This window comes from Carassius auratus, unplaced genomic scaffold, assembly GCF_003368295.1.
Source record: "Carassius auratus strain Wakin unplaced genomic scaffold, ASM336829v1 scaf_tig00017026, whole genome shotgun sequence".
Taxonomy (NCBI): Eukaryota; Metazoa; Chordata; class Actinopteri; order Cypriniformes; family Cyprinidae; genus Carassius; species Carassius auratus.
The window spans coordinates 890705-915000 of record NW_020524730.1 but is presented as its reverse complement, the minus strand read 5'-3'; the positions used below and the strand labels follow the sequence as shown (position 1 = coordinate 915000).

Here is a 24296-nt window from a genome sequence, read left to right as displayed (position 1 = left end):
TGGGGCTGACGGTGAAAGATGAGCCATTTCTCGCCAGAGTCCACTCCACGTATGCGGCGAAATCCTCTCGAGGACCATCTTCGGACGACAACGCTCTGCATTTGGAGTTCAGGCTGGTGTTGTAGAAGGTGCAGAGCGCGCCGTCCGGGTAGCTGGTGGCATTAGCTAGTAGAAGAAACTGTCTAGTATGGTCCTCGAGAGAACGTCCTTCCTGCTTCAGCAGGAGGATGAGGAATTCGGGACGATAGAGGGGATCCATAGAAACACTACAAAACAAAAAGACTGAGAAAAAACGAAAGCAAAACGGAGGGAAAGACGCAGTTTTCTACTTTCTCTTTTGATGGTCGGGTCTTCTGTCACGGTTTTACGCTGCCTGAAGTAATACGGAGTCGCGGATAAACGGAATAAGGCTTTTAATATATACAACACAGGGGATCTCCAACATGGAGCACAGAGGTAGACACACGTAAGTAGCAAGTGAAGTTAGTAGCTAGTGAGGAGACCCGACCAAACAGAACTGAAAGGTAAAGGCTTATGTACAGAGGATAATGGGGAAAACACAGGTGGATGGAATCATTAAATTAACAGGGATATGGAACACATGAGGAAGATAACAGAAACACCTGGGAACTAATCAAACTAAACACTAAATGAGTCCAGGTGTGTGACAATAACGTATCATATTTCATCAGAATTTATATAGAATTTTTTTACATGTCTTTGAAAGACCAAAGTTACATTTATTTGATTAAAAAAAAAAATGTAAAAAAATACAAATTATAATTATTATGAAATGCATATTTATGCTCATTCTGGCCTTTATTAGCAGTGAAGTGAGCCACTGTATTTGACTTTAGGGGTTCCCTCAAGAGGAAAATGGCATTCATTTTCATTTAAAATCAAATCTCTTTCCTTAAGTTTTAAAGAGTGGGGATAGCAGTCAGACACAAAGCTTGTTTTTTATGTGTTTCTTATTGTTTCAACTTGCAGACAAACTGTCACTTGGCAAGGTGCAATGGTGCAAATAGAGTGTGAGACTTGTGCACATCTTCTTGTTAGAGCTTCTGTGGCTTTGTGAGCCCATCTCAGTTATTTTCTCCCCCAAATCACTTTGTAATCAGAAAGTCCAGAGAGGAAGTAGTTTCATCACATCCACTACTATTTTTGTATTTTCTTCCTACCGTTCCTATACCTAGTTCATTACTACTCTACACTGTGTTCCCTCATAAGACCCCAAAGCCAAATTGAGGGAATCATAACAATGACTTGTCCTTGACAGTCTGCTAGGGAGAGCCAAAATTCATCACACGTTGTGTCGAGAGAAGATGATAGGATGTTCTCCATCTTTCAGCAGCAAACATTAGAACCACTTCCTGTCAGGTGAGATACAGAGTTGAAGAGAAATAGAGAAAAGGAGAAAAGTAATAATGACATTGTGCTCTCACTTTCTTGTGCCCTCTCTCACTCGTTTCTATTGTTATTCAGCTTCTAATCTGCAATGCAAGGGAATTAAAGCTGGGAGCTTTGCCCACTATCAGTAGCAGAGAGAAAAATGGATTGTGTTTAATAATGAATCAAACAAGTTCGGCAGCACGCACACAAGCTATGCACACTTGCTATATTTCACCTTAAATATTGAAAGCCCTGTTTCTGTGTGCACCTTTTCTTGGTGGAGGAGAAGAAAAAAGAAGACAAAAAGGAAGAGATTCGGAGCATATGGGGATTCTTTGGGCCCAGTGCCTTGACTGCCTCTCGTTGTTTTCCTTTGAAGAGATATCGGTTTCCTCATTCTGTGAGTTCAGGTGGGCGTCCAAACTGTAAAAGGTAGTGCTGATTGATAGACTAGCTGTAAATTAAGTTTTAATCTAGGCAGTGAGTGTTTTTTGGTTTTTATAAGTGATTTGTCTCTCAACCAAGTGAAAGAATATGTTGCATATCTGTTCCAACTGGGTCACAAACAGGAGGGAAAATACTAAATGCTAATAAAATAATAACAAGCATGCACTGCTATGGAGGAATTATATATATAATTGGGCTTATAAACCTAAAAAAAAAAAACGTATTTTCCTATTTAGACTGCTTTATTTTAGTAATCATTCATATGTTTGGCCCCATTGAGTTCTTGATTACATTTCAAACATGTAAAATGTTAATGCTGTTTTGTACAGTAAGCTATTTTGTAATTGTGTTGGGTCAGCACTTGATTCCCGATCTGGGAAATCTGGGTCTTAAAGCAGTAACTACTTATTTAGAACTATGTGGGGTTTGACCCAGAACAATAACATACTGACACAAATCTATTTCCTCTCTCTCCATCCATCCAGCACCTCCATACCATCCCAAGAGGCATGAGAATAAGGAAGATAAATTGAATTGTAAGCAATGCTGCACATCGATTCATAACTAATGTGCCCCTATGAGAAGAGTAAGCGAGAGAGAGCACATTATTTATTGAAAAACAATAAATCAGGCATTTAAGATAATCTGTGGTTCTTTCTAGTTCAGTTTTGATTTAGCTCAGTTTTTACTTTAATCTTTTTCCCCAAAAAAATAAATAAATGTTACGATTTCCTTTGGAAGTATTTTAGTGTATTTTCTTCGGTTATCTTATCTCGTTTCAGCCTCTGACAAGACAGAAAAAGAAACACAAGCAGTCTAACTTGAGAGATACTTGCCCGAGGCGTTATTAGATTTAGCACGCATTAACTCTGTTTAATACAGCAAGCCATTTTACTACGTGAACAGTATGTGAAATGATGGTAGATCTGACTTATCTCCTGAAGTTGGTGTCTTCAGGAGCTAATCACCACGCAGATCAAATGCAGAACTCCGCTCTGTTTTCGTTTTCACTGTTGAGAGAGAAAATGCTAAATGAAAGCAACGCTGCTTTTTTGTCTTTCCATTTTCTCAGATAATGATGGTAAATTTGGAATTTGGAGCATGAAATGATGCTACAGTGGCAGAGAGAGGGAGAGAGAGAGAATAAGAAGAACAAGAACAAGAGAAGGACGACAACAGAGACATCACACAAACAGTGCAGCAAACAAAACAATCATATTGCAGTTCTGAAAGCTGAACGTGTCCCATTGAGTGGAAGAATGGTTCAAAAAGGTCCAAACGTATCCGCATGACTGCACTCTTATAGGCTGCATGGGAGGCCAGCTATTTTAATATGTTCCCCTTTACCACAACAACAATAAGCATTCCAGCCCAGCTTCCTGAAAATTTAATTAATGAGAGAATAGCTTGTTACTCTTCTTCTCTCAGTGCTGGATGTAGATTTAGTGAGAACATTATCTTATTGTTTTTCGTTTCATAAAAAAAGTTACCTGTCTGACACATTTTACCTCTGTTCATTACACTTTAACACTTTAAACGATTCATTCAAAACAACTGATTCTGATTCATTCTGATTCAGTTAATCATTCTTTCAACTGAATCATTTAAACAACTGATTCATTCAGGAATAAAATAAGCAAGTAAATAAGTAAAATAAGCTTTATTTTATTGTGTGTATGGGGGGAGGGGGTGCTAAAATTGTGGTTTGATGTTACAAAAACTACATCCATATTTTTGTTTGTTTATTATATAATTCTGAAAGGATTAACATTCTTGCCATTCAGAACATGCTGCCTATGTAAAATGCTAATTATTGTTTGGAGATATGCTCAAATACACTCATTATCCCTCACTCTTTTTCTCATATGGTGAAATATGTGATATTCACTATCTAGGAATGAACAAGCAAGTCAGCAGTTTGGGGCACAGTATATGTATGAATGATGTAAAATGCGTCTGTTGTTTAGATTCTCTCGTCCACATTGTGAGTTCACCACCACAGCAGGTTGTCATCATGTATGTGAGCACTGGAAAAACTTCCAGTTTTCCGTCCTCTTTCCATGCTGACAGCCTGTCAGCGACAGCTACTCTGTTGTTTCACGAGAAAGTCTCTTGGCATTGCAACCAATGTAGATATGTTGCATGTTGACTATGCTAAGCAAACGGATCCGGTTTCACCACTTACAGAATGACAGTACAAAAAGTCTGTCCTAAAGAACAGAGTTTGTATGTGCAGCCTGAAAAAAAAAAACATCTAAATAATATTCAATAAATTGACCTATGGTATCTATAGGCTAATATTTTCTAAAATATTTGAAGCCTTTTTCTCTTTGTATTATAATACATAGTTATATTTGCTGTAGCAGCTACTGTTTACAGCTTTCAGTAGAAACTAAAGTTACCACGGTATGGATTCCTCATCTGTATTCTGGAGCTTTTGTTCCAATGGGAAAGGTGAAGAAAGAGGAGGATGCTGGGTTGGCAGATCAACATAAGGTGAATGTTAGGGATATATCGCAGCTTGTGCATCCATGACCTGCTAAGATAAGAGTAGCTTACTCTTTCTGGAGGAGGGATAGATGTTGGCTCCCTTGATACTATAGAATAGTAATCCTGTGAGCGTGTGTGCATGAAAGAGTGTATAATGTGTTCTGTGCTGCAAAAAAAAAAAAAAAAAAAGGGGAGAGGAAAAAGGCTCATCAGGGCCAAAACCAGCATATGGTCTGTCTCAAAACAAGATGTCCGACAGCCATATGTTTGCGTGCAGGTTACACACACACACACACACACACCATCACAAACATGTCACCCTTCTGGTGATCTAATCTCATATTCACACACCGACACTCTATGAAAGTGTGCCCAAAGCTGCCTGTGGTTTCACAAGTCTTTTGCACACACTTTTAAACACACACGCTCATAGGGTTTTTTTTTTTTTTTTTGGTAGCAAGGGCACCGGGGCTCAGAGAAGGCAGTGCTGTGACATTTTGTCATTCTGAATGACCCCTCCTCTGACCTCATGCATGACCCTTTTTCCTTCGAGGCTCTTGGCCGACAGAAAGAAAGACAGCGTTGCAAAAATACACTCAGCAATATGACACTCAACAGTAGCTACTCGATTCAGGGTGTGTGTTGGTATGTGAAAATAAGCAAATTTTAATATGCGTTCGTCAGCTCTCGCCCCTCTCTTTTCCTCTCTCATCTGTCATGGTGTGTAACACCGTAGCGGCACTAGAAGCTATCGGTAATGTGTTGCGATGCATCGTACCACAACGCCATTAGTCTGTTTGCACTGGTAGTGTCAAAGTTGCACGTAATCTGAGAATTTTTATTAACACAGATTCATCACTGCAAGTGTGATGCTAGACATGATAAAATTAGTGAATGACTATACTTTACACTATAAACTATATGTATATTCTGAAGAATAAATAAGGCAACAGTAACAACAAGGTGTTATTTAACAGAAGTAGCACTGTAATGCTCCTCAATGAAGACTTTAGTGTCCAATCTATCATAATAAGAGCAATTTATTTTGGATGCAACATTTATGACTGGTGTTATAACTTCTGTTACACAAATAGTCTAATTTACATCTTAAAGGGATAGTTCCTCTTCAAAATGAAAATTCTGTCATCATTTACTCTCCTTCATGTCTTCCGGACCTGTAGGACTTTTTTTTTTTCCCTGCCACTGTTTATATTGGCATCAAGGCCAAAAAAAAAAAAAAAAAAAAAATTGTTAAAAACATTAGGTAGGTAGTTGGCTTTGGTATTTTATTTTTAGTCAGTAAACTACGTGTGGTTAAAATAGCGTCCGTGAAAAATCTCTACTTGCACGTATGTGTGCTTCTGTTACGCATCATCGCTCTGCTTAAGCAGGCAATTGGAATACTGTAACCAGTTAATATGGGCACAGAAATAAGTGTATGCCGTATGATATGGACAGAGGCCTGAGACTCACAGTATGTCAGCGAGGTGCTGTAGGATGAAGGAAATGTGGAAACACATCTGTCTGGTGTTTAAAGTGTAACCTTTCGTTGTTGTTGTTTGTTTTCCCCCGTTTTTGGTGGCTATTGACCTTTTTTGGTGTAATATTATGACTTTTTTATTTCTCTCTCTCACCCACTTTGGTTTAGTATCAAACAAGGATATTTACTGGGAATAAGCTCAATCGTTTTGTTTGGTTGGAAGGAAAATGCTGGAAAGAGGATTATCTATATTCTTTCCACATTCTCTATTATCCTTGCTTTTCTCCATGTTATAATACGAATCACCCCAAACCATATCGCTGTTCTTTTCAAAGAGAAATCAAAGGTCTCTAATGATGGCAGATGAGGCAGAATCTCTCTCCCCCAAGTTTGTGAGCGTGTGCATGTACACGTTTGTTTCTCCTAAGTGAATGCCAGTTGAAATCTTCAAAAATTCAGCTCATCTCAGTTATGTGGTTCTCTCTAGACTGTGGTCCTAAAAGCTTATTTTGACTGGAGAGAGCGCAGGCCTGAGGGCAGCTCGCTCCAGCCAAACATTTATTCACTTTTGTAGCATGATTGAAGTTTCCCTCCACTGATTTCTGGAGGGAGAAGAGAGATTCTCTACTTAAAAGAAGATGATATCTCTCATCCTTCCCTTCTTTCTTCTGTGTTCCTCAGTTCTTCTTCATTAATAATGAAAATGATTTTGTGCAGCATGACATTTGCCTGTAAGTATGTTTTGTTCTAATTTTATAGGGGTCTCGCTGAAAGATTTTTCTTCTTTTTTTAGTAGGCCTGCCAGTTTAGTGTAATAAATTATGACGATTAATTATACCACTCTTAAAAAATGAATGCTTTGAACCCTATGTTAATTGCACCATATATAATTTTCCTGCTATTGGAGCAGTTCATGTATTTTTTTTTTCAAGTCTATAATGATTGATTAATTTATCTGCATATCATCTAATTCAATTCTACATGACTAACAGCTGTACTTTTAGCCACTTTTTTTAAGTATTATTTCAGCTTATCATACTTAGTAAGTCCATCTACACTATTGCTCCAAAGTGTGAGGTCAGTAATATTTTTATTTATTTAATAAAAATACATAAAAAAAAACAGTACAGAGAAATAGCTGTATACATTTCTAGTCTTAAGGGTCAAATGATCCTTCAAAAAGCATAGCAATATGCAGATTTTGGTGCTTAAGAAACATTCCTTATTATTATCAAAGAGAAACCAGTGATTTAAACAGTTAAAATGTCTGTGGAACCAGTGATAATTTATTCCAGGATTCTTTAATAAATTGAAAGTTTGGAACCTCATCAATTTGAAGCAGAAATCCTTTGTAACATTATGGATGTATTTTGATCAACTTAATGCATTCCTAATTAAAAGTATTAATTTAATTCCAAATATCTTATCCTAAATGCCTGAGTGGTAGTGTAGATAGTGTTTGGCACTATACATTCATGAGCAAGAAGGAAACGTGTGGGAGGCTGTGCTAGCGACAGACTTTTATAGCAGCGTTCCTCTTCCCCTCTGTCAAAAGTCATTTAGACATAGCCTAAGCTATAATTATAGTCATTCATTTTATTTGGCACAAAGAAACTTGGAATAGAGCATGGTTCATTTGAAATACTCTTGTTACAAAAATCAACTACTCAGACCAAGCCCTGTTACGCCTCCAAAATTAAACTGAAGTCTTGTCAGTGGACTGGCTAATTTCATTAGGTTTGTCCAATCAAGCTGGATTCCTGTACAGTGATTAAGTCTTATTCTAGCCGAAACAAGATTTTGAATGGCAAATCACTTCTCATTGTTGAGCCGAGTACAAGAAGGGACTATGTACCAAAACAATTCCAAAGCATTCTTGAATCAACACTGATGTAAGTTCAGTGCAATTTTAATGAAGACTTAGGGAGCTGTGATGGCCTATGGACACTGATCAGCTGAGTTTGCTTCTTTTTCATCTGTCCATTTGTCTGTATCTAGAATACAGAAGGCTTTTGTGCTCCATTTTCTTCTTCCCAGGCAGTTGTTTAGACCTTCAGCACAATCAAACACTACACCCTTGCTTCATCTTCAACGATTCAGCTTGTGCACAGACAAACTCAACTTTAAAACATTCATGAGTGGAAGATATTATGCAGCTTACCCTAGTTGATTTAGCCGGAGGCTATAGCCTTTCTTCATGTGCTTATCTTCCAAAGCCAGGAAGAGATTCTATGCAGCTGATGCATACTGAAACACAGCGTGCCAACATGTGGAGGTTTGCAGAATGACACCAGCCGCTCCCCCCTTCCCTCGGCTGGCAGAGTCATGAGAGCAAATTTGGTCAGCGGGCGAGGACATTGATTTTTGTGGATCAGATAAGTTCCATGTTTAACAGATGTAGGCCAATGGGACACGGTCCAAACGATGGCACTCTCTGACTCTGCTCAGAACACATTTGGCAAAGAGATGCAGATTGTAAGCACACAAAAATGTTTCAGAGGTTTAAACCGCTCCTCTGTGCCAGTGAGAAAGGTGAAAATGTACACAGTTTCATGTAAAAGGGACCGTGTCTATGAAAAGAGTAGAATTTAAGGTTTGAAATCCACCTGCAGTCAAACAAAAATATATAACAAACTTAAATTATAGTGGCATTAATTCTAAACAGTTATTAACACTAAATCAAACTGATTTTTTATGAAGCGCAACTAAAGCTACCTTCTATGCACATTTTGCATGCTTGGCGTTAATTGCATTGCGTACAGTAAGTCACTTTGTAATATAAGTTGTAGAATGTATTCTACATTCTAAAAAAAAAATGTAGTCTGGAAATAGATTTTCTGTTGCATCAATTTACCCAGTGTCTTTTTAGTTTTGTAGTACAGCATGTATTGAAACTGGCAATTGAACAAGTCTAAATTTAAACCTCCATCAATACATTAACGCCACAAGCAAACCACCAGTTAAGTGGGAATGTCAGAATGTGGAGCAGGACTTGCATGTCTAACCTAATCATTATATTCCCAAATGAACATCTATTGGATCAGTCTTGTTCTGTTAAATGTTAAATTCTCATTTTACAGGGTAAAGTTGTAAGATTGTTTGATTATTTGTTTGATTTACAGTAAGATCGTTTGAATAGTGACTTGTCTTAATAGCCATGATGTACAGAATTTGTGGTATGTGGAATTTGATTATTTTTAAAGCAAAGAAAAAAGTATATGCTGAATGCATAATTCCTAATAATATACCTAATAATATAATGGCAATATGTTAGCAATATATAATTTAAATACATTTAAATAAATGTTATTATTGAACAAAAGCATAACCCATTACGATAAAACATATTAAACCTTTTTCCTTTTGGATTTTTTTTTCTTTACTTTTTTTTTTTTTTACCTTTTACATTTTTGTTCCATTTCAAGCCCTTACTTCACGTTTTACTTTATTCCCCCCTTTTTCTATCCTCTCAAAAGCAGCATGTCGGTTAATTAATAGCTGGCTAATTTAATTTTCCTAAAAGTAATAACTTGTTTAAGCATGAATAAAGAGTGACAAGGCAAAGTCTTAATCTGCCAAAGTTTAATTAGCCTCAACAAGGTTTGCATATAAGCAGACGGGGAATCAGGAGGACAGGACATTCCAGCAATTGACCACGGAAAGAAGGGTTGGGAAGGGTAGGGCAGAGGCGAGGTGGTGGAGGTTTCCATCAACTCTGCCTGTCTGCTTCCATCCGTGCTCAAGATCAGACTGCTCTCGCACACAAGGGATTGTGGAATAGTTGGAGTGTTGGTGTTAACTGTCAAATAAAGGCTGGTTTCCCCATTCCTATCCTCCACACCTGTCACCCAGGGCAACCTGTGCGTTGTGGCCTGAGCGGTTGGGCTCCCTTGGGTGGCTTTAAGGCATAGCCAAAGCTGAAAATCAATTGGCTAAAACTGTTATAGAATGAAGTGAAGAGCCTGCATATATTAGGGATTGGCTTGGAGGGCCCTGGGGTAAAGGAACAATGAGCTATTGACTACAACACTGCTCTCTTACAATGACTGCAATTACATGGGCTTGAGATCATTATTATACTAATACATCTGCATTTAAACATGTGTATACTTAATTCTCATGTTACATATAATTGGTGTCAAGTCTATTTTGGAATTCCAATTTATGCAACACACACACACACACACACACACACACACACACACACACACACACACACACACACACACACATATATATATATATATATATATATATATATATATATATATATATATATATATATATATATATAAACTTATTTAAGCATATTTATAATATCTAATCATTTGTAAATGCCCTTTCTTTCCCTCCATAGACATCTATATTTAGTGTGTAACCCTGAGTCTACTCTGAATATACAAAAACTGCATAAAACATAAGATAATTCGGAGATAATTGACTCCAATTCATATCAGGGGGCTTAGTGAGGTGGATACTGAATAATAGTTGGATTTTTTTTTCATCCCCTAATACACACAAAAAGCTTATTCTTATTCATCACTGTCATTTTGATCAAATTATTATGACTCTTTCATATGAAAATCCTCACCCTGCATGTCAAACAGCATTATTACCTACAATGAAATGGTCAGATGGACATTTTGACAGCTGCACAATTGGATATAGAATTCATGAGAAAACAGCTTGAACCTTGTATGTATATTTCAATCCATATCACCCCAGGGGCATGGCAGCTGAATGACAATGACACAAAGCAAATCTCTTGTGCCAGCCCTCCATCACAGAAGAGAAGAGCAGGACAAAAAATGCAAGGAGCCCAGTCTTAACACATCTTTCCTCTTTACTTTAGACAGTACCAAATGTCAGATACTCATCTGGAAATAATTTCCATTCTATTATGGTGACAAGGGGTCAGCAGAATCTAATTAGCTAAAAAAATATATAAGTGCTAGAGAGCTGGATTGGGAGTGATGGGGCAGTGGTGCAGGGCTGTCTCTCCAGCCTCAAGGCTCAGTGGAAACAATCCTGAGGTTAACTTCAACTCGAAGGAAGGAGATCAGAAAAGGTGCCGTGTGCCAGAGATGAAGGTCTCTGTTGGTCTGTCAGAGCCTTAATTTTGAATATTCTGCCCTGAGTGATAGTGAAAGAGAAATATAAGTGCTAAAAGGGAGCAAATATAGTTTGGCTCTCAGTGTTTCTTAGTTCATCTGTCTGTCTATCTATCGGTCTATTTAAAATGTAAAAAAAAATGGTAAAATACCAGAGACAAAATAATGTTGTTCGCTGCCTTTTATAGAATTCAGACACTTAGGGAAATAAATGTTTCACCATCAAGAACTTGCCATTCTGCCCTCCCCCCTTTCACATGCACACTATTAAAGTAATCTAATGTCACTTTCAGAGGAAAGGTTAGGCTCCGCTTTTGCATTTATATTTTCCAGACAGGGAGTTTGACCTTTGCAGATCAGACCCATAATGTTCGCTTCTTGTGATGCTATCCAGCTTGACTGCAGAAGTAAAGCTTCACAATAAAATTGTGATCTCAATACTCATTTATGCTTTTCAATAGTAGGGCTACATTTAAAGTGCTCTGTTATTTGTCTAATTTATCATTTTAACAGGTTTTGTCGAGGAATTTCCTTCAATGTTGATTATATGAAACAGAATAATAATGAAAAAAAATAATAATCCAAAATATAATAGTAATACTGACCTACACTTTCTTATCATACAGAATGATGGAATATAGCAGCACCACTGTAAAAAAATATTGGGACAGAGTTACTTATTCAATACTTATTCAATGGTGTCACAACACGGAGACTCATCATGACCAATGCAGTTTGATTTATTGATGAATTACTATGAGCCAATTCATTTTAGTGAGTCAAGTCAAAAGTATACAGCACAACCAATGTATTCCAGTTCCCAAATGACTTCTATGGCTTGGTTTCTTTTGTGAATTAAAAGCATACGGTGCAACCAATGTTCCTAAACAAATTACTCGAGTCAGCTCTATTTTATTATCTTTTCTTCCAGATCTGAGGCCTCTACCTGACGTGGCCATGACTGGAAAATGCACACACGAGTGTACGGAATATGGCCACTCGGATTCCTGCTGGATGCCTGGACAGCCCTCACCCAACCGCACCAAGAGTGCCAAGAGTGGGTCCAAGCTCTCCACCTTCGTGCCTTACCAGGAGAGGGAGTGTCAGGAGCGCCTGATGGCGGACAGCAGCTCTAAGCCTCACGGAGAGGAGCGGAGTGGAGGCGGGAGCAACAAAGTGGCCAGCATTCGCTTTTTGCCTCCCTACACTAGTGCCTATTCTACTGGCAGCGACTCCAGCAAGGACTGCCCCCGGGAGGAGATCCCCCTGAGTCAGACAGCTGATTACGTCCCTGCCACTACACCCTCCAGCCAAGGCTCCAAAAGAGAAATCTACCTGTGATTCACCTGTTGTCCGCCTGTGTTTGATTCCACATTCGATCCAATTTACTTGTGATCAGTAATGCCTGTGAGAGGATAAAAGGCCTCATTGTCAAAACACCTGCTACTTCTACCACACCGCCAGATCCCGATTTACTCAGTCATCTCCAATCCCCTCAGCTATAAGCCTAATTGTTGACACAAAGCAGCTAGAGACCTTCTTTAAAACCCTCTAGGTTTTATACAACCCTGTGCATTCTTAGAGGCTCTGGAAGCCGAATAGATATGAAGAGAATAATTAGAAAAAAAGAGAAAATCATTTAGTGAATATGAAATGAAGTACACAATCCCCATGTAAACTTCCAGTGAAAGAATGTAAGGACAACTTTTTAAGTGTACTTTGTAATAATTTAATGTCAAGGTTATATTCCTATTTTAATCCGATTTCCTCACAGAATTTTTTTTTTTTTTTTTGTATATATGTATTACTTATGACCGGACTGTAGTTATGCTTATCTAAAACTTATATACATCCAAATAATACTTTAGTTTTTCTTCTGTGTGTAACTACTAAGCCAGAAGAACTGGCGAACCAAATCCTGGCAATCCAAGAAGGACATACATTCTCAACATATATACTTTACTAAAGAGAAAACATTCACCTTTCTTTAAGCACTGAAGGGTAACTGTTTCTTACCTTTGTTTTTTTTCATAGGAAACTCTTTTCTTAATGTACAGTGATGTAAATACTTCATGTCTGATGAACTAGTTTTGATTTATGATTTAGCTGAACAGACTCTTGAAGTCACGGCTTCCTTCTGTTGATAATAGTAGAAGGGACATTGCTCAGAGGATTTGCCTCCCTGTCAGTAAAAGAAGGACAACTGTTTGGACCATGGAATGCTAAAGATAATCCACGATATGAGCCTCTGCCATCTAAGTACTTGGGACTTAAGCGAACACGGAATTTGGGGCAAAATCCAAGGGAAACAAATGAACTGAAGCAGGTTTGCATGATGCCATTTGTCATTTTGGACAAATTTGACGGGCTTCATCAGTTCCCACAGGAAGCTCTCTCAATGACTTTTCCTCTGTAATCCTCTCTTACTTCAGAAGACTATCCAAATGAAGCTGAGGCTTGAGGTGAGTTGCCTTTGGAAGAGCTTTTTTCACCCCCCATCCCATCCGTAAGGAGGAGAAACAACTTTCACAGTACAAAAAAAAAAAAAAAAAAAAAAAAAAATGATATATATAAATATATTATTGTCCATGTGCTTTGCAATAGCCTATTTGTTTCCGGACATGTCAAACTCTGTTGTGTAGATGTGTGGTTTTGTCAGAGATTTTGGCTCTGCTCTGTGGTGGGTCTGACCTGGTCAAATTGAATGCTTATAACAAGTAGACGGGTTCAAAAATCGTGACAGCAGTCATTTTCTCGTGTTTGACTACATTAAAGTTGTATTCAACAAATTCAGTATATTCTAAAACATCTGAGATTCTGTTTGAAGTGTGCTTTGAACGTATGACATAGGACTCCTGCAGCGACCTTAGAAATGCCTAAATCTCACTAACCTATTACCGCACATGTCACACTGGCGCTCACCTAACCAGGACACTTTTGATGGAAATGTCCCAAAATGAAAGCGAAGTCTTTCAGAAAGACTTTACAGGAAGTTCATTGACGGTTACTGACGGTAACAGGGATTGCATCAGTTGGGATGCAGGTCAGCAAAAGCTATGATGAGTATTCAAGGACTGAGCTACACACAATAAGTGCTCTTTAATTTACATCATATCACACGGCTAAATCACAACTTAAATCCAACTCTTCACCATGGATGATTTTGCCATTTACTCTATAGGTGTTGATTCAATGTTCACAGAGCTCTGTGCTTGGGGTGTGATATTTGATAAAGTCTTTTTTTAAAGAACAGAGAAAGGAACCAGTGCTAACGTCTGGTTTGTCAGGTCATGGGCGTTTGGTGTGACACTTCCTTTTGTCTGTGTGAAGTAATTAATTCATGACAGACCTTTCATTTGAACACTGGCATACTGAACACCTGACTAAGGACTTTACTAAGTAAATAAGTTGTAATTCCAATTTGACAGGGTATTTGGTCTCTGCATTCATGCATTGCTGAGCTTGTTGCAGCTTTGGGGCAGACCTGAAGAGATACCAAAAGAACTCACTCGGTCGAAGTGTTGATTTGAGAACATTGACACTTTCACTCATTCATTTGCTTCATTTAACTTCCTGTTCTTTTAATCATCCCAGTGACTACTGACCTTAAATGTGTTTTCTGCAGTGACTAACAGAAGCTGCCCATGCTGCATGTACCCCAAATGCTGCATGACAGGTAGACACTCTCTCGCTCCCACTGGGAAAACCTGGAGTTTATCCCCGGAGAGCAACTGTCACAGATACTGATAGGTCAAATCACTTGGAGTGTTGTGTGTAAACGTCTGCGTCTTCACACACCTGTGTGGATACACAGAGGGATTCAATCATTCCCTTTAAAGCAAGACATTTTAAATCTATACGCAATGATTTTTTTTTTTTTTTTTTTTTGCTTTTTATTTTTGCTTTTTCAGTGGCAAAATTGTGGCATCTCATTTAATAAAATGGCTCTTGCTGTGTGAAACAGTGGTGCAAAGAATCTTAAAAAAAAAATACGGTAATAATAATAAAATATTATACACTGGTTGTAGGGTGAAAAACAATCAAAAGAAACATTATATAACAGTATCCTGCAATTGTAGCTGTCTGTTTGTTTGTCAGACAGCAATATATTTTACTCTCATGTGGGATCTGGAATTTAGGTAGTTTCTTAATTCAAAGAGAGCAGTGTTATATAAAGTCTGAATGAATCTGTGGCTAATAATGTATTCTCAACCAGTCTTTTTTTAATGTATTTATGACTTTGTTTATTGTTTAAGAAAATTGGAGACATTGTTATTCTGGACTACTGTTATTTCATACCAAACACAATCTCTCTCTCTTTTTTTTTTCTTCTAATTTAAGTTGCACTTTCCACACAACTCTTTTAGTTTTATTATCCGCAATATAAATTTGTCCTGCTTCATACTTTGATTAACAGTCTTGAAGAAAAATTAAAAATGGTTATTTGTTCTATACATATGTTTTTTGTTTTTGTTTTTATGATGTTTTCCATTGCAGAACAGTGATGAGTAAAAAAATGTAAAAAAAAAGAAAAAAAAAAGCAAATAATCTTTGTTTTCCTTAAAAAAATTTTACTTTGTGAGTAGGCCCAAATGGAATCTGCATCTTGCATTCATTTTTGCGGGAAAAACAATCTGAGTAATGGATTTGAACATGATGAAAATGGGTTAAATAGAGCTTAATCAGTTGCTGGAAGCATTATCAAATTAGCCAAATATTTAATAAACCAACATGCAAGGGTGTAGGATGTGCATGGCTTCCTAAATAATGGGCGTTCCAGTTCTGTAGAAATCTATGGAGCTTTCTGCCGGCACAGCTTCCGTGTGGGCCTGTTAATGACTGGTGTTTAATTTCATCCTACTGTAAGCTCTATTTCATTTGTGCTGAATCGTGTTTTTGATTACATGGAAATCAATCAAATCCAATGTGAATTAAGAATCAGTTTGTTGTCTGACACATGGACTCATTTTGGAGCAGAGCCACCCGCTGCATTTGTCCAGGTATTAGGAGTTATGAACGAACATGTCATCATGTCGTAATGTCACCGTGCATAATGAGGCTCACCATGCATCTCTGCGCATAATAAAACTAGAGAGTAAACCGCATCATTCTACCCCTCGAAAAAGATTAAAAACCAAATCAGTGATTTATTTTGTGACGCGGTGGCTGAACGGCTTCATTACTATAAATTTGGCTCTGAAATGAACCGGTAGCGCTTTAGCAGTTTGTGGACATCTGCTTACACATGATTTCAATATTAAAAACTCTACAATAAGTAACGGAAGTACAGCCACCGTTTAAATAGATAATTACAGGAAATACAAGTTTGTAGTCTTAAGTGCTGGTTATATTTATATCGAAACGCTTGTGATGACTTGTTTTCTTTTGTACAGTTTTATGTACATGATAATAACGTGGCTTTAAAAAAACGAAACAAAAAAAAAGATTAAAAAAAAACACGTTGAAAGATGAAATTGTGTTAAATTGTAAAATATTTTGAAAAGTAGAATATGTTAGGATGAGAATGGTTGGGGGCACTCAGTTGGTGTGCCTGTGTCTAAAATATCATCACTGGCCTTCTAGTCTATTTTAAAGTTTTAATGTCTCTTTTTATGGCTCTTATTTTTTTTTCTGAGTTCTGTGTCATTTGCAAAACAGTGGCTTTGAAGAGTTTTAGCCTTTATTCGTTCCATTATGTTCTTATCAATATCCGCATGTTAAACACGATGAAAAAAAAAAATCATCTTTTATTTTTGCTGAGCAAATCAAAGAAATACTATCTTGTAAGTACTCTTTCCTTATAGCTTTACAATAAAATACGTTCTGTAAAACACTGTGTCCTTGTATGTGAATTATATATAAAGCTTTAATTAGCACAGTTTCTTTTTTTATTTCATCAGGAATAGTGCTTCGAAAATGTGTTCCCTCTTTCAAGTCCATTCTTTTGGGAACACATGTACCACATTGTACCATCTTGCAAACAACAAGCAGTGCACTTCCTGATTCAGCACATCTCAGGCACTAAAAAGCATTGCTTTCATCAGTCTTAGCAAACCTGGCAGAGTTCAATTTCTCCTAAGGTTCTTCGGCTTGTTCATAATGTGTGGCATTTGTTCCTTGGAAGAATAATTAATGTGCCAGTGGCACTGCCAAGCGTGGGTCTCATCGATCGACATACTGTAAACACAATGGGGCCTGGAGTCCAAACACACACACAGGCACTCACCCTAACAAACGGTCCCTCATATGCCACAGCCATACTCTGCAGCGGCATCATGCAAAATGCTTGGGACCCCAGAGATGTGTGGGAAATCATCAGTAAACTCATTCAATACCTTTGTATTCAATGTTTTATAGCTCCACATTTGTTTCATACATATATAAGTTTTATAGATCTACATTTGTGGATGCTACAGTTCGAAAGTTTGAGGATCATACAATTTGTTTTTGAAAGAAGTGTCTTATGCTCACCAAGTTTACATTCTTTTGATTGATACAGTCAAAATTGTAATACTGTGAAATGTTATTTTGATTATATAAAATTGTATAGTAATATTCAATTTACTGCGATTGCAAAGGTGAATTTTTAGCCATTACTCCAGTGCTCCTTATTGTTGAAATAATAATAATTACTTAAAAAATAAATAAAAGAAGAAGAAAAGGGAAAACTTTTGGAAAATAATACTAATAATCTTACTTACCCCAAACCTTTGAACATTGGTTTTTATATAACTAAGATACATTCAGTATATAAAAAAGTAAAAAAAAAATTGCAGCAGTTCAAAATCTGCTGCACTTTTTGTCAAGGGAGTTCAAGAGTTCTTTATTTCCTTCAGCTGCTGCTGTGTGCATGAGGAGGATTTACCGAGCCCCTGAGTGGCTCCCTTAGGGTAGTGCTTGACTGAGGGTCAGTGTTATCAGCCTCTAGGCCGATAAAGCAGAGGTTTTACTCCACAGCTCTGTGGCCGCCCTCGCCAACTGTAAATATTGGCTCTTACGTGCAGGCAAATGAAGTGTCTAATGACGGGGTTTTGAAATAAGCTCTGACCTGCTGCCAGCCAGACAGTCTGAAGATAGCCGAAAATGTGATGATAGAGAGAAAAACTGAAATACTGAGAAAATATAAAGGAGAGAAAAACATTAAAAACAGCATAGTCCCTGAATAAGTGAGAGCGTCACAGAGAGGATAAATATGTAGATCTATTTATACATCTGCTGTCACATAGGAATAAGTAAAAAGATTAATTCATGACCTAGACATTGGGGAACTTTTCTGTGGAATTTCCAGATAAACCTTGTTTTTCTACTAAGAAAATGTGAAGCTATGAATATTCTTTGAAAGGACAACCTGTAGGATGACAGAAGGTCAGTTGCTGACTTGAGATGCATGCGCATAAATGTTAATGCTAATCACTCAAAGCTTGTGTACAGTATAGGACTAAACCATCTTATTATTTCCCCCCTCTCTTGCTTTCCCTAGCTCTCCATTATGACTGACTCCACCTCTCTCACTTGCCGTTTGCAGAACGAGGAAGGCACATAACTGCAGGCACTGTATGTAATGTTAAAATGAGATTAGCCTACTGGTGCACATCTCTGTATGATTATTAGGAACAGCGCTTACAGTCTCAAGCTATTCCAAGGTTCCCTTTGCTGATGGAAAGAATCCCACATACAGTGGAGGAACATGAACATTTGAAGATGTGTTTGGGCATTCTTAGTCTAGGTGATATGTATGAAAAACATTTATTCTCTAAAGCCGGTTGCACACTTTTCAGTTATTGCCACAAGTTTGCCAATTGTATAAATGTACAGTGGGTATGATAAAGAATCACCCCCCTTTAAAATATTAACATGTTGCTTTGCAGCCTGAAATGAAGAGGGACACAGGTTTTGTTTGTATTTACAAGTTACAAGTATTTACAAATATATATATATAAACAGAATCAATGAGTTGACACCCACCTTTTGATTTAATTACACCTCTTAGTCTGTTGGGATCTGTCTCTAACTTTGCACATCTAGACTTTGAAATATTTTATTTTTCTATGCCCACTATACTTTAATAGAGTTTATATGATATAAAAAGAAAATAGGAGGTACTAAGACATAATTACAAGATAAGTAAAACTTATGACAAAAAAAATAAATTAGAAATCATGACAAAAATTTGAAGTTGAGATACTTCATAATTATGACAGTATTCGTTGAAGACTGCTATTTCATATTCTAACTTTTTTATTTTTCTCATAATTTTGACTTTTGGTGCCATCATTGGCTTTTTATCTTTTTGACTCTTCACTTTGAAGAAAATTGGATTTCATCTTTTTTTTTTTCTTTGTATTACTAATTATTTGAAAATAAATAAGAACTATTTTATATGTTACTACAAATTGTTTAGTATTTCTCTGCCAAAGAACAAAAGCAAAAAACAAAGCAGCATCAACTGTTACAAAATCAATGTTTTTCAAGCAGTGCTCAGTCTGGCAGGCTGATTTAAAACCTGCAGTCAAGTCACCTTTATTTATATAATGCTTTTAACAATAAAGTTTTTGTCAAAGCAACTTTACAGTATCAAATAGGAAAATAGTGTGTCAATGCAAAGGAACGATAGAAAACATTACATTTTCAGTTAAAGTCAGTTCTTCATTAAATTAAGTGATGTCGTAGTCCTTAATTCCGTTTAAATTGAATAAATCTTAATGATACAAAAAAATTCTAAAAAGTTCTGTTATAGGCCTACAAAAAAAATTAGAATCAAATTAGAATATTGTAACTGTTTAAGAACACTATAATGATGGTAAATATGATGACAGTAATGACTGTGATTTGACAGAGAGAGTGTCCACCTCTCACTTCAACCTCATAATTACAAGCACATCACTCTGTAAAGTCTTGGATGAAAAGAGAAATGGACGGATGAGTATAGACAGAATGATGAGGTGAAAAGAAAGCTTGCTTTGATGAAGGTTGGAGGGAGGTCTATCCTGAGGGGCAATGTTGTAATACCCCACCATCATCCCCCGCTCCCCACATCAGCCTTTCCTCTCCATCACTGTCGGCCGGAGGGGGCAGCCCAGCTGACTGCAGAGGGGAAACGATGCATGTCGTGTGGGCGAGGGCAGGGGGAGTCACCCCCATGGCACTTCTGTAGTTCTTTTCATATCAATCACTCCACAGGCATAGAGCTAAAGACAGACTCGCTGCCTGCCATCATCCACTCAGGACTGGAGCATTAAAAAAAAAAAACTCCTACCATCCACCTCCCCAAACAACATCCTCCTCTGATCTCTTTCTTACAAACATGCTCATTCCATCTCAATCTTGACCCTCTGTTGGCTGTCATTCTGTGGCTTCTGCCAGACCCCTGCAAATCAAGTTCCATTAGCCTCAACCTGACAGTGGGAGTCTCTGGCAAAGCAAAGTGTGAGTAATGTGATTTGTCTCTCTGTTGTTTTGCATTGGGAAATAGACTGTGAATGTGTTTACAGACATGAGGATGAAAGGCAGAGTGTTTTGAGTGGTGGGCTTCAGAAGGGAACTTTATTTAAAATCAGGGTTACAAGCAAAAAAAAAAAAAAAAAAGACTCCTAAAATTAAACATTTCATAGATGTCAAATACAGAAACACTTTGGTTGTTAAATGCATGCAAAGAAGATAAAGTTCCAAAAGTCTTTAATAATCCATACTGAAGAGAATTCAAACCTAAACCCTGACGAGACTGAACTAACACAGATCCAGTATGGTTAGTGACGACAATCTGAACAGAACTCAGAAGTCATAGGTGCGTCTCAATCAGCTCCCTAGTTCAGTAGTCAGGGCTCTGATCAGGGAGTCGGACATTTTAAGGTCTGTCTCAATCGTGAAATCCTCCCAGTGCACTGGAACGTTCGCTCCATGAAAAATCCCACAATGCAGATTGTCATTTTAGGGTCAGATCCCATTCGTCATTTAAGATTTCAGAAGGGTGCTCGTGAGTGCCCCCTTTGCGGTCGCGATGTGCCCTCGATATACAGCAAACTTCAACCCAACAGTCAAAATTGCATTACATCACGAAACTGTGGTTGCTACATAATGAAAAAGCATGTGACAAAAGGCACAAAAACTTCATATGGGCATATTTAGTTTTTGCGCATTTTCTAACACTTTAGCTGTGGTCCAGAGCCATAAAACGCATGGTAGAACGACCGGGAAAGGATAGAACGATATGAGAAAAACATGAATCCATCAAGAGAAGAGAGAGACAGGCAACATAGATAAAAAGAGCATTTATTGTTCCACCACACAACGCGTTGTTTGTTTTATCTCTCCACAGTCACTTGTATTTTCTTGTCCTTCTCCCAAGGGTTTATATTTTGCCGCTTGGAAAAATTAATCAGGCTACCAGTTGTTTGCCGACATGCTCAGACTTGCCACTCTAAACCGCAGGTTCATTAATAGGAAACAATTAGTAACCAAGCTTGCACTCAGTACAACATAAGGGAGGTTGGTAAAATTACAGCATGCTTCAGCATATTTTATGCTTAAATGGATATATAGTCCACAGGTGACTATTAGACTATTTCTCTCTTTTCCTTTTAAATGAATAATTCTGCCATCTTTATTTCATCTTAAAAGAAGTCCAACGTGACCCTGACCCATATCAAATAAAAGCCTTACCTAGACTTATTTTCTCTTTTTCCATCCCATCCTCCACTCTCTTTATCTGTTTTCCACCTGTGATCACACAGTCTTATCTTCAGTGATATGCTGCTTGACCTTCCATTAAGAGCCAGTTGTGAGGAGGTGCTTCGTCGGAGGAGAGGACAGTGGAATGGATATTCATTAGTTATGAAACAGCCATCCACATTCGCATGATGACCTCCAAGGATGTCGGATAAAAGACAGCCAACAATGAGGGATGTGATTTTATGGGCTGACCTTCCCCTACAACCCTGGCCTAGCTTTTATACTCATCTACCTATATTCAGACATCATCTGACATAATGGACTCAAACAAGTCCAATTAGAAACTAGAACTGTAATGGTGACTGCACATATAGATTAAATTAGTTCACATACTGTGAGAACTGATGTTCCATTATCATGTATTATTGTAATATGATCTCATTAGTGTTGTGAAGGCCGGGGTCAAGCCTTGCAGTGTTAAGTACACCAGCTATTCAATTTAGAAGTCAAATAATCCCCAAGTCCACCACTTGACGGCCCATCAATCATTCTAAACACACAAGCACTCGGTGAAAGCTGCGGAAAGTGACAACAGATTTGCACGAGAGATTAGACCTGTTTTTAATTAGGTCCTATTGTACGTGCGATCTGCAAGCTCAATATCTTACAAATATAAGCTGCTGACAATTAATTAAAATGTCCGTATAACTTGGTGCTGACTGGTGGGGGGGAGGGATTTGGCTAAGTGAAATAATGAAGAAGGGATATAGCTGTGCAGTAGTGTGACAGTAACAATATGCAGATTGCCAGGACATTTTTGGCAGCATCTGAGATCTGGGATTTATTACAGAATTGCGAGAAGGACCCTGAGAAAAGCCCTCTCATCAGGCCAGCAAAATGGGCATTGAGCAATTAATTAATTATTTTTTTCATTGGGTGAAAGAAAAATCATTTGTTATATACCGTTTTTTGCTATTTTGGTCTGATGCATCAGTCATTTCAGGTGTGCTAGGTGTTTGCAGTAAGGTTTTTGAAGGCAAATCTGCATTATGAGTCGTCCAATTTCACATGAGTATTTAGAGTCAGTTTATATGAGCCAATTAAATGCAATTAGTCATTTTCCACCATGTCAAGAGTGTTAAACTATATAAATGGTCAAACTGCAGACTGCCAGACTACAAATTCATATAGCCTATGCACATTGGCCATTTTTATTAATTAATATTTATTCATTAAAAAATGAGGCCACTGGCCATCAAACATTGTTATTGGAAGTTTAGTTGTCTCTGTGCAGTTTAATTATCATTTCCATGATGAGGCCTGTTCCTGCCAAACTTTAATAAAATGTGACTGATTGATTGGGGTTCAGTGCAAAACACAGCTAATTAAGGTTGGATGGAGGAGTATGTAATTAGGAGTGTAGCAGTGCATCCTCCAGTGAAGATGCGGGAGATGCATACATTCCCTTGATGTGCTTCCTGAGAGAGTTATCTCCAAGTCAGTCCGTCCTACTATCAAGTGACTGATGTTTTTATTTATGAAAAAGCTTACGGTTAAGCACTGTTTGTGCTCACTATCTTAATTGCTATGGAAATTAATGTAAAATGGCACTAGAGTCCATCAATTGGAGTAAAGTTTAAGGAGGATTGCAGAGAATGGACTGATCATTAAAAAACATTGTAGCAAATATAACTCTTGCTGTATGCTATACTCCGGAACAGGACTTCTCAATCATGCTCCTGGAAATCTACCATTCTGCAGAGTTCAGTTCCATCTCTGCTCTGGCACCTGCCTGTAATTTTCAAGTGAACTATAAGACCTTGATTAGTCAGTTCAGGTGTGTTAGATTAGAGTTGAAACTAAAGTGAAGTAAAATTGTACGTCAACTTTTTGTGAATTTATATAATTATAGAATTTATAAATAATTAGATAAATATAATTTTTTGCAACTTCCAAGACTTATTTAGCAGCATCTAGCGAGCAGGTTTTAGGTTCCATCAAAAATGTTTGGCAATATTGCCTCTAATGTATGCTGTATTAGTTACAGTATCACACATCAATACCACAATATTATACAAATAAATAAATGCAGCATTATGTCTATAGCATCATTGATTCCATCAATTTGAATGTGATTTTATGAAATCCCAAAATAAATTTTAAAAAGTAATTTAATTCAAAATGATGTAGGAAAGTGCAAATTGAAAACGTGATGAAGCAACAAAGGATGCTTTCTCTTCCACCTGCAGCATTTAATGCAGTGTGTGATGCCAGGTGGCCCCGCCCACACCGAGAACTCATTGGACTGAAGTTGCCAGTCTCATATATATATATATATATATATATATATATATATATATATATATATATATATATATATAAAAATTAATTATAAAATATGGACGAGCGGTCACAGATTATGTAAATTTAGAATTGCATTACAAACAGATCCCTGAAGTTAAGGGGACAGGTAGTCTATGTGTTCTTACATTTACAGTTTGTAGTGAATTGCGAAAATGCAAACAAAGAAAACAGATAGGCCTAGATTGGCATTGTTTTGTGTTTATGTTGTGTCATTTTTATTTATTTTTTTTTTAGATTTTTTGCTTTCCTTCACATAGTTAAGGCTGGGGCAGGTTGCAGCCATTACTCAGTAACAAATACTGTTAAGTTCTGACTTTTAACCCAGATGTCCAAATTCACAAATA

General features: G+C 37.4%; 1 protein-coding gene across 1 annotated transcript in view; it reads left to right on the top strand.

Annotated features, from left to right (window-relative positions):
- The window catches only part of LOC113075403 (protocadherin-1-like), a 142939-nt gene extending 130288 nt beyond the window's left edge, over positions 1-12651 (top strand). The window contains exon 5 of the mRNA XM_026248121.1: positions 11852-12651. Within this exon, the coding sequence (XP_026103906.1) occupies positions 11852-12261 (410 nt within the window). The 3' untranslated portion in view covers positions 12262-12651. The remainder of the gene's footprint in view (positions 1-11851) is intronic.
- Positions 12652-24296: the final 11645 nt, after the last annotated feature.